At 46.6% G+C, this 13,985-nt stretch overlaps 1 protein-coding gene across 12 annotated transcripts in view; it reads left to right on the top strand.

Moving 5' to 3' along the window:
- Positions 1-13,985, top strand: part of PRDM10 (PR/SET domain 10) — a 110,712-nt gene that overhangs the window by 91,967 nt on the left and 4,760 nt on the right. For 6 of the 12 annotated variants that reach the window (XM_055273737.2, XM_063635658.1, XM_055273736.2 and 3 more), the window contains 5 exons: positions 893-1,093; positions 1,753-2,067; positions 4,223-4,363; positions 5,792-5,966; positions 12,769-12,872. In XM_055273737.2, coding sequence (XP_055129712.1) covers positions 893-1,093; positions 1,753-2,067; positions 4,223-4,363; positions 5,792-5,966; positions 12,769-12,872 — 936 coding nt within the window. The remainder of the gene's footprint in view (positions 1-892; positions 1,094-1,752; positions 2,068-4,222; positions 4,364-5,791; positions 5,967-12,768; positions 12,873-13,985) is intronic. The other 6 variants (XM_055273740.2, XM_055273734.2, XM_063635659.1 and 3 more) reach the window with 2 other exon arrangements.

Raw genomic sequence — 13,985 nt, 5'->3', positions numbered from 1 at the left:
AAGCTTCGTGGTGGAGTACTGTACTTCTACTATTCCATTATCTTCGTGTAGTTACAGAAAAGACACAGAATATATATTTATTATTCCACTGTAATAGCCTTTCTTTCTTTTTGAGATGGAGTCTTGCTCTGTTACCCAGGCTGGAGTGCAGTGGCATGATCTCAGCTCACTGCAACCTCCGCCTCCTGGGTTCAAGCGATTCTCCTGCCTCAGCCTCTGGAGTAGCTGGGATTACAGGCACCCGCCCCCATGCCCAGCTAATTTTTGTATTTTTAGTAGAGACAGGTTTCACCATGTTGGCCGGGATGATCCGCGCTCAGGTGATCTGCCCGCCTCGGCCTCCCAAAGTGCGGGGATTATAGGCATGAGCCACCACACCCGGCCATCCTTTCCTTATATAATGTAGCTATATCAGCTTAAAAGTGAGAAACATTTTTTAACATAGATTCCCCACTATAGATAGCAGTTGCTATTGACGTTGCCATTTGGAAGATTCTCTGGCTCCTGGTCTTCAGCTGCGTGCATCATATGAGAGTTTTCACAGGCAGCTCTCATATGAGGTGGATGGGCCTTAAAAACAATTATCTTCCTCTGTCTGTGTATCATATCCAAATTTTAAACTTTAGGATAAAGGGTATTTTCACAGTTATTACCTTAGATTTATAGATTAAAGAAAGAAACCTATCATATCTACATTATGTTCTTATTTTATTCTAATTTATAGTATATCCTTGTTGTCCTTCAATAGACCTGTTAATATACATATTAATATATTTTGTTTGGGGCTACATGAATACTTCTCCTCATTTTCTTATAATGAAATTGTGAGTTTGCTTTCAGCAAGAAGGTGGAACTGTATACTGCTTTCATGGCAAGGCGCTTCCATTTGCAGGTTTATAAGAGTGCCAGCAAGCGCAAAGCCCACATTCTGAAGAACCACCCGGGAGCAGAGCTCCCACCGAGTATTCGGAAGCTCCGGCCCGCTGGCCCCGGAGAGCCGGACCCCATGCTGAGCACACACACCCAGCTGACGGGCACCATCGCCACCCCTCCCGTCTGCTGTCCCCACTGCTCCAAGCAGTACAGCAGCAAGGTACGGGGAGTTTCTGACTAAAGCTGAGGTCAAAACCGCCATGTGAGGAGTCTCTTGAGGAAAGATGGTTTCTCATCCACATGGCCCGGATGGCTCCTTCTGAGTTGACGGGGGACCGAGAGAGATGTCATCCTAGTCACTGTAAACAGGGACCACAGCAGAGAATGGAAAGGGAGTACTGTGGACCTCCCCCAGAATTAGTGCCGTACAGCAACCCGAGCAGCTGGCTCTTTCCCTTTTCCCTTGGCCTGCGGAGGGAGGGCCTCACGTTTGAAGGTTCTGTGCTCGTAGTTGGTGAGTTCAGGCTTCTGGGAGCACCACATAGAAAGTGAAGTGGTGGCTTTACAAAGCAGGTCATTTTGGCTGGGGGATTGTGATTGATCGCTGCAGGTACTAGTTGGGGGGGATATTGAGACCTTGCTGGTGGTGTGAAGTCAGGTGAGGTTTTACTTCTTCCCCACCCTCTTCCCTGCTTTCACAGCATTATGTTACCCCAGGAAGTACAGGCACAGAGTCAGTGTTGCTCTGATTTTTCTTTTTTTAAGACATAAAAGTCAAGTCATAAAAGACTTTAGGAATCTTTGGAGGATTTACATATGAGAAAAATGGAAAATCATAAATTCTAGTAATTATTCTTGTTTTTTGCCTTGCTCTTTCAGACCAAGATGGTCCAGCACATTCGAAAGAAGCATCCAGAGTTCGCCCAGCTCTCCAACACCATACACACACCACTGACGACAGCTGTGATCAGTGCCACCCCAGCAGTTTTGACTACGGACAGCGCCACTGGAGAGACTGTGGTGACAACGGACCTGCTCACCCAAGCAATGACAGAACTGTCCCAGACCTTAACGACAGACTACCGAACGCCACAAGGGGATTACCAGAGAATTCAGTACATCCCTGTGTCGCAGTCGGCATCTGGCCTCCAGCAGCCTCAGCACATACAGCTTCAAGTGGTGCAAGTGGCCCCGGTACTGCCTGCCTCAGTTTCACTTTGCCTTATGTTTCCACCAGCACCTCATTCTCAGAGCTGGGGCTGGGATCTATGTCATGTCCTTCTGTGTGGAAGTTCTGAGCCTTGGGCATTTTACAAATGCCCCTTCCCCTTTCAGGCTGATGAGGCCTCTGGCCTTAGCAGTGTAAGGGATTTCTGTCTATAGTAGTCAGGAAATTTTAGGTTCTGGCATATACAAGCTTCCTGTGCTGTGGCAGGACAGTAGCCACAGCACCTGTTTCTGACCTTCTTCTGAATCCTTATCTTTAACCATCCTGGTTGGCTGCTTGGTAATGAGCCAGTTTGATAAATCACAACCTGTATATCAAATGTCTTATATTAAAGGTTGTAAAGCATGATATTGATGGCTGGGCGCAGTGGCTCACGCCTGTAATCCCAGCACTTTTGGGAGGCCAAGGCGGGCAGATCACTTGAGGTCAGGAGTTAGAGACCAGCCTGGCCAACATGGCAAAATCCCATCTCTACTAAAAATACAAAAATTAGCTGGGTGTGGTGGCAGATGCCTGTAATCCCAGCTACTCAGGAGGCTGGGGCAGGAGAATTGCTTGAACCTGGGAGGTGGAGGTTGCAGTGAGCCGAGATCACACCATTGCACTCCAGCCTGGGTGACAGAACGAGACTCCGTCCCAAAAAAAAAAAAAAGTGATTCAATCTTTGCATATCAGTCAGTGCCTTTGTAGTATAGAGGTATAACTGTGTTCCTTCTATCAGATAATGAATAACTCATTCTTACTGACTGAGGAAGTAAATGAAAGTGATTCTCCCAGAACTATTGTTTCATTTAATTATGCTGAGGAGAAGTGTCCCCAAGGCACAAATGAACAAACTTGTTGCTTTGAAATCATTTGGTCTCTGAAAATTTAAAGCTAACATGGGGACAGGAAATTGGAAGTTGCCACTGTCGTTGACTGTTCTTTGTCTTGTTTTTCTTATGGAGGGTTTTTAACTTCAGGCTTTGGAGGAACCTATATGAGTCCCTGAAGTTGCCTGTAAACTATGATGTATAGGTACATTGTTCTAGAAAAAGGGCCTGTACTTTAGCTACTTTTTCAAAGGATTCATAAAAGGTTAAGAACCAGTGTTGTAGTGGGTTAATGGTGACAAACTAAAAGCAAATTCTCTTCTTTGATCTCTTTTAATTGATAAAGCGTAGATCATTAAATGTAACTGAAATTTTTGATTCCTGACAACTTCTTTTTCAGCTTATTGTCAGGAACTATCTTCCCTCTCTCTCCTTCTCTTCCAGGATCTAATAGTGGCTTATGTGTTAGAAGCATATTTCTTTAAATGATCTTTTTCTATCCTGTTGTCTGGCTTGGTCTAGGTGTGGGCTATCTGCGAGTGCAGCATTGGAGCTGAAATCCCTTCCGTTCTTCTATTTCTGTTGGCCTATACTGGGATATTGTTTTTGCTTTTTTTTTTTTTTTTTTTTTGAGACAGGGTCTCACTCTTGTCACCCAGGCTGGAGTGCAGTGGCACAATCATGGCTCACTGCAACCTCCGCCTCCCAGGCTCAGATATTCCTCCCACCTGAGTCTCATCAGTAGCTGGGATTACAGGCATGCCACCATGCCTGGCTAATTTTTTTTTTTTTTTTTTTTGAGACGGAGTCTTCCTCTGTCTCCCAGGCTGGAGTGCAGTGGCGCAATCTCGGCTCACTGCAAGCTCCGCCTCCCGGGTTCACGCCATTCTCCTGCCTCAGCCTCTCCGAGTAGCTGGGACTACAGGCACCCGCCACCACGCCCGGCTAATTTTTTGTATTTTTAGTAGAGACGGGGTTTCACCGTGGTCTCGATCTCCTGACCTCGTGATCCCCCCACCTCAGCCTCCCAAAGTGCTGAGATTACAGGGGTGAGCCACTGCACCCGGCCGCCTGACTAATTTTTGTATTTTTTGTAGAGACAGGGTTTTGCCACGTTGCCCAGGCTGGTCTCGAACTCCTGGGCTTGAGCGATCCACCCGCTTTGGCCTCCCAAAGTGCTAGGATTCTAGGCATGAGCCACTGTACCCAACCAGGATATTGTTTTTAACTGAACCTGTTCTCTGGAAGGATTTCCCTTAACCTCAATCAATATATGTCTGGTTTCTGGGCCTGTTTTTTCTCCTTCCAGGCCACTTCCCCTCACCAGTCACAGCAGTCCACTGTGGATGTTGGCCAGCTCCACGATCCTCAGCCCTACCCCCAGCACGCCATCCAGGTGCAGCACATCCAGGTCAGCGAGCCTACCGCCTCGGCCCCGTCCTCCACCCAGGTACCCTGCTCCACAGACAATCTGGAGGTGTTAGCATGGCCTCAGGGACTATCAGAGTTAATGAGAGGGAGGACATTCTCTTCAGACCTAGTCTCCTCAGCTACTGTTATTTTTGGATTTTTATTAAAGGATCTTACCTTTGCCTCCAATTTTTATATTGGTATTGTAGACACACCTTAAGCTATTAGCTGCTTGTGCCCTCATAGAGTCCTGTGGTATGACATCCTAGAAACAACAGTGGTCTTTGCTTTCCATTCTAAATGCAATGGCTAAGTGGCTTCTGTGGTTTGGAACAGTGGCTTTGTGGAGTATTATGGTATGTTGTATATTACTGTGTTTGTATGCTTGAGTCTGGAATTGAGATACATAGATAAGTTCTCGGAGTTCAGAGAGGGAGAGATTAGGTTTAGGAGGGAATCCAGGGCATTTTTTAGAAGAAGTGGTCTTTGAGCTCTTGAAGGAAGAGTACAGTTCTGACATAGTCGTGGGGGAAGGCAGCCTGATCTGAAGAAGCTCATGCTGCGATGGAAAATGTACATTTATAGGAAACGGGGTTATTCTGTTTAGACTACTAACAGGAAATGATGTTTGGAAAGGAAGTTGCGAGGGTAGTTTGGAGCGGGATTGCAGTGTGGCAGGCTGGAGAGCACTGGCCTCATCCTGTCATCAGGAGTGGGCCTCTTCACCCACATGTGCTGAACTCCACCAGCCAGGTGGGATTCGCCAGCGCTGGTGAATGGAAATGATGAACTTTGGCTTCTGTTTCATTTTGTATTCCAGATTAGCTTTGTGACACAGGCAAGTTACTTCACCTCCCATTATTTTTAACCTTATAGAATATAGGTAATTATATTTTCTTTCATTTATCTTTCCAACAGTTGATTGAAATTCATTTTTTTGCATACTCTGGTAGAGAATCCTTTGAAAGCAAATTAGAATTTCACAGTTATGCTTGGTTTTCATTGATTTTATTCTTATTTAAAATATTACTTTTAATAATAGAAATGATAGGCCAGGTGGGGTGGCTCATGCCTGTAATCCCAGCACTTTGGGAGGCCGAGGTGGGCAGATCATCTGAGGTCAGGAGTCCGAGACCAGCCTGACCAACATGGAGAAACCCCATCTCTACTAAAAATACAAAATTAGCTGGGCGTGGTGGCTCATGTCTGTAATCCCAGCTACTCGGGAGGCTGAGGCAGGAGAATCACTTGAACTCGGGAGGCGGAGGTTGTGGTGAGCCGAGATCGTGCCGTTGCACTCCAGCCTGGGCAACAAGAGTGAAACTCCATCTCAAAAGAAAAAAAAATAGCAATGATAGTTTCAGCATTATAATTCATATGAGTCGGATTGACTTCCTTCGGTTATTTGTGAGTCTTCACTGTATTAGAAGCTCGTAATTCCCTGCCTTTGCTTTCTCTTTCTCCCCAGGTATCTGGGCAGCCTTTGAGTCCCTCAGCCCAGCAGCCTCAGCAGGGGCTCAGCCCCTCCCACATCCAGGGCAGTTCTTCCACACAGGGGCAGGCTCTGCAGCAGCAGCAGCAGCAGAATTCCTCTGTGCAGCACACGTACCTGCCCAGTGCTTGGAATTCCTTCCGTGGCTATTGTAAGTAAGAAGGGACGATGCCGTGTCGGTCAGGGGTGGGGGATCTCCAGCCATGTGTCATAATTTCTTCAGCTTATGATAGATTTTTAAAGTATCTCTTGGCCATTTTTTACACCCTCTATGTACTTCAATGAGTTTCATGGCAAAACTCAAGGTGCAGCATTCTGATTTCACAGAGCTACCCTGATAGGACATTTTCGAAACGTCAGGTATGTTGCTGGAGGAAACGTAGCTATGTAATTAAACAGTAAGATAGATGGATACAGGCTATGTTGAGTCATCCCTTCCACCAATATTTGTAGAATGCCTGTATATCAATCACTGTACTAGACCCTGGCTATACCAAGATTAATACTCTCATTAGTATCAGTAACACCACACAATAATAACGTTAACCAACTTTCCTTAAGCTCTTACTATATTGCCAGGAATGATTCCGAACCTTATATATCATAGTCAGTATTCACAACAACCTATGAGATAAGTACAGTTGTTATTTGCATTTTACAGATAAGGCAATTTCCACACACTCACTTTTCCAAGAGCTAGTAAACAGAGGATTGGAACCCAGGCAGTTTGGCCTCAGAGTGTACACTCTAAACCACCGCACTGTGCTGCTAACGATCATCTAGTAAAGGAGAGAGAAAGAAGAGTAGTTGATTCCAAAACACTGAGATTCATGCTATGGAAACAGTAGCAGGCTGGCTGACAGAGGTCAGAGTAGGTAAACGCCTTGGTGGGGAAACAGCTTTGGGTGCAGGCCAGGAAGTATGAGACCTTTATCATGGAAGGTGTGGAAGGAATAGGAGTAGACGTTAACAGACCTCAGTAGTAGAAACTAGGAGGAAGAGGTGCTGAGAAGGGAAAGGGTCGGTATTGATCTTTCTTCTACTGTTGATTTATTTTTGGGGGCCCATCTTTGTCATGATTGATCCTTGGCTATGTTACATAGATTTGCTATGGAGTCAGGCTCAAACTCTACCATCTAGTTATTTTTACAATCAATATTATTATTATTTTTTTTTGAAATGGGGTCTCGCTCTGTCGCCCAGGCTGGAGTGCAGTGGCGCAATCTCGACTCACTGCAACCTCCACCTCCCGGGTTCCAGCAATTCTCCTGCCTCAGCCTCTCGAGTAGCTGGGATTACAGGCGCCCGCCACCACGCCCAGCTAAGTTTTGTATTTTTAGTAGAGACGGGGTTTCACCATGTTTGCCAGGCTGGTCTCGAACTCCAGACCTCAGGTGATCCAGCCACTTCAGCCTCCCAAAGTGTTGGAATTACAGGCGTGAGCCACTGTGCCCAGCCACAATCTGTACTCTTAAACATTGGATGTCACAATGAGGGCTGGGTCTAGTTTCCAGTCAGGGAAGGACTCTCTTACCACTAGAATCTGGTGAATAGACTGACCTCTGTACTCAGTGTAATTCCTGTGAAAGAAACTGAAGTGGGCCGGGCGTGGTGGCTCATGCCTGCAATCCTAGCACTTTGGGAGGCCGAGGTGGGCGGATCACTTGAGGTCAGGAGTTTGAGACCAGCCTGGCCAACATGGTGAAACCCCATCTCTATTAAAAATACACAAAAAAAATTAGCCAGGTGTGGTGGCGGACGCCTGTAATCTCAGCTACTCAGGAGGCTGAGGCAGAAAGATCACGCCACTGCACTCCAGCCTGGGTGACAGAGCGAGACTCCATCTCAAAAAAGAATAAAAAAGTGGAATGATGAAGATATTCATGATAATGATAGGATAAACTAACATTCTAACCTGTAGAAAAGATTCTGGGACTGAAATTTATTAGGGAAAAATGTAAACATATACAAAAGTAGAGAGAGGAGTGTAACGAACCATCCTGTACCCATTGTCCAGCCTCAGCAGTTGCCAACTTACACCCAACCTTGTCTCATATATGCTCCCATCATGATCTCCTATCCTCCAGCTGGATAATGATCCATCATATCACCTCATCCATATATATATATATATATTTTTTTTTTTTTTTTTTTTTTTTTTTTTTGAGACGGAGTCTTGCTCTGTCGCCCAGGCTGGAGTGCAGTGGCGCAATCTCGGCTCACTGCAAGCTCCGCCTCCCAGGTTCCTGCCATTCTCCTGCCTCAGCCTCTCCGAGTAGCTGGGACTACAGGCGCCCGCCACCATGCCCAGCTAATTTTTTGTATTTTTAGTAGAGACAGGGTTTCACCGTGGTCTCGATCTCCTTACCTCGTGATCCGCCTGCCTCGGCCTCCCAAAGTGCTAGGATTACAAGCGTGAGCCACCGCGCCCGGCCTTGTAAATATTTTTGTACATATCTCTAAAAGAAAAAGACTATTTGAGACAGGGTTTTGCTCTGTCATCCAGGCTGGAGAATGCAGTGGCATGATCATGGCTCACTGCCGCCTTGACCTGGACTCAAGTGATCCACCCACTTTGGCTTCCCCAAGTGCTGGGTTTACAGATATGAGCCACCACATGTAGTCTAATTTTTGAAAAAAAATTTTTTTTTTTTGAGACGGAGTCTCGCTCTTTCACCCAGGCTGGAGTGCAGTGGCGCTATCTCAGCTCACTGCAGGCTCCGCCCCCCAGGGTTCATGCCATTCTCCTGCCTCAGCCTCCCGCGTAGCTGGGACTAGAGGCACCCGCCACCTCACCTGGCAAATTTTTTGTATTTTTTTTTAGTAGAGACGGGGTTTCACCGTGTTGAAATTTTTTTTAGAGCTAAGATCTCACTATGTTGGCTAAGTTGATCTCAAACTCCTGGGCTCAAGTGATCCTCCCGCCTTGGGCTCCCAAAGTACTGGTATTACAGGCGTAAACCACCATGTTCAGCTGAAAAAAACTGTTTTTTGTTTTTTTTTTTTTTTTTTTTTTTTTTTTTTTTTTTTTTTCTGAGACGGAGTCTCGCTCTGTCGCCCAGGCTGGAGTGCAGTGGCGCAATCTAGGCTCACTGCAAGCTCTGCCTCCCGGGTTCATGCCATTCTCCTGCCTCAGCCTCTCCGAGTAGCTGGGACTACAGGCGCCCGCCACCACGCCCGGCTAATTTTTTTGTATTTTTAGTGGAGACGGGGTTTCACCGTGGTCTCGATCTCCTGACCTCGTGATCCACCCGCCTCGGCCTCCCAAAGTGCTGGGATTACAAGCGTGAGCCACCGCGCCCGGCCGAAAAAAACTGTTTTTTAAAAACACAACTCCATACAACATTATCACACCTAAGAAGAAATGACAGTAATTTCTTCTGTATTTATTTTTTAAGAGAGAGGGTCTCATCTGTCACCCAGTCTGGAGTACAGTGGTGTGATCGTAGCTCACTGCAGCCTCCAACTCCTGGGCTCAAGCCGTCCTCCTGCCCCAGCCTCCCAGTAGCTAGGACTACAGACACATACCACCATGTTTGGCTAATTTTTTTTTCCTTTGAATTTTTTTGGTAGAGATGAGATCTTGCTGTGTTGCCCAGGCTGGTTTTGAAACTTCTGGGCTCAAGTGATCTTCCCATCTTGGCCTCCCAAAGTGCTAGGATGACAGGCGTGAGCCCCTGTGCTCAGCCAACAGTAATTCTTTAATACCCACAAATATATTTAAAATACCCAGTCAGGGTTTTTATATTTCTATGATTGTCTCAGAAATTTTTTAAAAAATAGTTGGTTTGCTTGGCCGGGCACAGTGGCTCACGTCTGTAATCCCAGCACTTTGGGAAGCCGAGGCAGGCGGATCACGAGGTCAGGAGGTCGAGACCAGCCTGGCCAACATAGTGAAACCCTGCCTGTACTGAAAATACAAAAATTAGCCGGGCATGGTAGCGCGCACCTGTAGTCCCAGTTACTCAGGAGGCTGAGGCAGGAGAATCGCTTGAACCCAGGGGGCGAAGGTCGTGGTGAGCCGAGATCGTGGCACTGCACTCCAGCCTGGGCATCAGAGCGAGACTCTATCTCAAACAAAAAAAGTTGGTTTGCTCATATTGGGTTCCAAATAAGGGCCCTGCATTGCAATTGATGATGACTTTTGAGTTTCTTTTGATATATGTGTTCACTCTTTTAAGTTATAATTTCTGTGTTGAGGAAACCGGGTCACCTGTGCTGTTTTCCACATTCTGGATTTTGCTGGTGGGATTCCCATGTTACCATGCAGTGAATATGTACTCTTCTGTTCCTTTCATTTCCTATAGACTGGCAGTTCGAGCTACAGGCTCACTCAGGTGCAGTTTGTTTTTTTCCTTCTGATGCTTCACAGCTGGTGTGTGTACTTCTAGCAAGAGCACATAGTGTTCAGGTGTCTCTCTTTTTGTGATGTTAGGAGCCATCGATGTTTATTCTTTAGCTCCATTATTTCATTAGGGCTTGCAAAGTTGTGATATTCTTTTTTTTTTCTTTTTTTTTTGAGATGGAGTCTCACTTTGTCACTCAGGCCGAGAGTGCAGTGGTGCAATCTTAGTTCACGGCAACTCTGCCTCCCAGGTTCAAGTGATTCTCCTGCCTCAGCCTCCTGAGTAGCTGGGACTATAGGCACCTGCCACCATGCCTGGCTAATTTTTGTATTTTTAGTAGGGATGGGGTTTCACCATGTTGGCCAGGCTGGTCTCGAACTCCTGACCTCAAGTGATCCGCCTGCCTTGGCCTCCCAAAGTGCTGAGATTACAGGCATGAGTCCATGTGCCTGGCCTTGATTCTAGCGCCTTATTCATTAATTAGCTAGAAAACTTTTATAAAGAAAAAATTTTACCTTAACTACCAAGTTACTCTTAGGTACAGTTTGTACAAGAAAGGCAGGATAAACATTTTAAATACCTGATTCATTTCCTTTGTTTTTTTTTTTTTTTAACATAAAAAGTTAATTTTTTTTTTATTAATTTTTTTTGCATACAAAAACAATAAACATTTTCTAAAAATACATACAAACAAAAAGATGCGTATCAAACATATTAGGAAGGTTGCACATGGGAAGTCGGGGAATAGAAATGGGGGTGGGAGTTAAAATAAATGAGAGAGGGACTTTATATGGATCAGTGATAATAACTCAATCCTCTGTTTGACAAAGAAGAGGGAGAAGGAAGAGGAAGAAAAAGAAAGTGGGATAAAGGATCAGAAAGGGAGGAAAATAGAAAAAATTAGAGTATGACTCCAGGGTAGACCTGTTTTGTTGTCATTGAGTTGGTTGGTTGGTTTGTCTGTTGTATTCTTCATGTTTCGCCAAGTTGGCCAGACTGGTCTCGAACTCCTAGCCCGAAGTGATCAACCCGCCTCGCCCCCCAGAGTGCCGGGACCACAGGCGTGAGCCACCACGTCCAGCCCCCACATTGCTTCTGGCCTCCGTGGTAGACCTCCCAGACGGAGCGGCCAGGCAGAGGGGCTCCTCACTTCTACCCAGACACGGGGCGGCCGGGCAGAGGGGCTCCTCACTTCCCAGACGGGGCGGCCAGGCGGAGACGCTCCTCACTTCTTCCCAGACGATAGGTGGCCGGGCAGAGGCGCTCCTCACTTCTTCCCGGATGGGGCGGCCGGGCAGAGGCGCTCCTCACTTCTTCCCGGATGGGGCGCCCGGGCAGAGGCGCTCCTCATTTCTTCCCAGACGGGACGGCCGGGCAGAGGCGCTCCCCACCTTCCAGATGGGGCGGCGGCCGGGCAGGGGTTGCAATCCCAGCACCCTGGCAGGCCAAGGCAGGCGGCCGGGGGGTAGAGGCTGCCGCGAGGCCAGACCACGTCACCGCACTCCAGCCCGGGCAACACCGAGCACTGGGTGAGCGAGACTCCGTCTGTAGTCCCAGCACCTCGGGAGGCTGAGGCGGGCAGAGCACTCGGCGTCAGGAGCTGGCGACCAGCGTGGCCAAGATGGCGAACGCGTGCCTGCATCCAAAGGAGAAAAGGCAGGCAGCGGTGGCGCGCGCCGGCAGTCCCAGGCAGTCCGCGGCGCGGGCAGCAGCAAGCCGAGTAGATTGTAGCGTGGGCCAGAGAGGGAAAGAAAGAAAGAGAGAGAGAGAGAGAGAGAAAGAAAGAAAGAAAGGAAGGAAGTCATTTCCTTTGTTTACCAGTTTTCACAAAATGAATTGATTCCTTATGCTATCCAAGGTGATAGGGGTGTGTGTGCACGTCTTAGTGTGGTTATGTACCCATGGATTTCAACACCTGGTGTGTTTCAGCCGATTGCAGGTGTGATCCTTACCGATGCTCAAGTGATCCCCTCTCTGGCTTGTAGGAGCCTCTTCTAACTGGCTCCTGCATTATTCTCACATGATCCGATAGCCTTTCATCACATCTTGTGTGCTGGGAAGACACAGTGCCCCACAACTGTCTCACAAGCTTTCTGCCCAGGTCTGGAATCAGCCATCTTCCCAAGAAACTCTCATTCCTTTTAGTAGAAATATTATTTAGAGACTATCAACAAGATGCTAGGGTGGGTTTTATTTTTGATTTGCTCTAATAACACTGGTGGTGAAATAAAATTCAAGTTGGATTAAATTATAATAGCCAAGTGTGGATACATTTGTGTCACAGATTCAACTCTGAATATAAAAGATAAAAATATTGATTTAAAAGGTAACTCTTTGTGACTTATTTCAAGGTTTTAAAAATTGTTGAGTATTTGTCTTTGTGGATATTGAGAAGCCACATTTGAAGGGGAATGCACTGATTGTCTCTGACACTGGGTAGCTGCGTACCAGCCTCTTCTCAGTTCGTAGCAGAGATGCTTTCACATCATTATAAGACTCTCATGGCAAGCAAATTGGTGGGGACTGTGGCTACTGGTTATGTTTTTGTTTCTAAGACTTGTGTTAAAATCTGAGACCAGTGAACTATGAATATTTCCTGTTTTTTAGCATCTGAGATTCAAATGATGACGCTTCCCCCGGGTCAGTTTGTGATTACAGACAGTGGTGTGGCAACTCCTGTTACTACTGGCCAGGTGAAGGCGGTTACTTCGGTAAGCTGCGCTACTCGGTCGGGTTTTTCCTGTCCAAACTGTAGTGCTGTATAGTAACTCTTATCACCACTTATCTCTTAATGATTGGCTTCCTCTGTTTTCTCACAGTAGATGATGAATTCTTTGAAAGCTAGGTCTTGGGCTTTATCACTTTATCCTCAGTGCCCTGTCCAGGAGGCTAGGATATAGCAAATGCTCAATAAATATCTGTTCAATTAATAACTGTAATGGTCCTAGCTCCATCCCTTTGAGCCTTTTTTTTTTTTTTTTTTTTGAGACAGAGTCTTGCTGTGTCGCCAGGCTGGAGTGCAGTGGTGCAATCTCGGCTCACCTGCAACCTCCGTCTCCTGGGTTCAAGTGATTCTCCTGCCTCAACCTCCCGAGTAGCTGGGATTAACAGGCATGCACCACCACACCCAACTAATTTTTGTATTTTTAGTAGAGATGGGGTTTCAGCATGTTGGCCAGGATGATCTTGATCTCCTGACCTCATGATCCGCCCACCTCAGCCTCCCAAAGTGCTGGGATTATAGGCGTGAGCCACCACGCCTGGCCCTTATGAGCGTTTTTATATGCTTCTTGGAAAGATTGAGTCCTCAAGACAATTGGCCCTCAACTGGGTTGGGAGAGAATAATATAATGAATCAATTATGGAGCTGTATTAAACATTTCACCACCCCGAAAGTGAAAAACCTTGCCATAAATGATCTAAGTTGGGCAGGTACAATGTCAATTGTATCTCCTTCTTCTGTTTTTATCTTCACTGGTTTGTTCTGGCCTGCCTCTTATTAGAAGACAGAGTACATACATGTGAATTTAGAAAAATACTCCTGGCTGGGCTCAGTGGCTCTCGCCTATAATCCCAACACTTTGGGAGGCCAAGGCAGGCAGATCACTTGAGGTCAGGAGTTCAAGACCAACTTGGCCAACATGGCAAAACCCTGCCTCTATTAAAAATACAAAAATTAGCTGGGTGTGGTGGTGCACTCCTATAATCCCAGCTACTCAGAAGGCTGAAGCATGAGAATTGCTTGAACCTGGGAGGCGGAGGTTGCAGTGAGCCAAGATCATGCCACTGCACTCCAGCCTGGGCAACAGAGTGAGACTCTGTCT

The sequence above is a fragment of the Symphalangus syndactylus genome, chromosome 3 (assembly GCF_028878055.3).
Source record: "Symphalangus syndactylus isolate Jambi chromosome 3, NHGRI_mSymSyn1-v2.1_pri, whole genome shotgun sequence".
Taxonomy (NCBI): Eukaryota; Metazoa; Chordata; class Mammalia; order Primates; family Hylobatidae; genus Symphalangus; species Symphalangus syndactylus.
The sequence above is the reverse complement of the archived record's forward strand: the minus strand, read 5'-3'. Positions and strand labels throughout refer to the sequence as shown.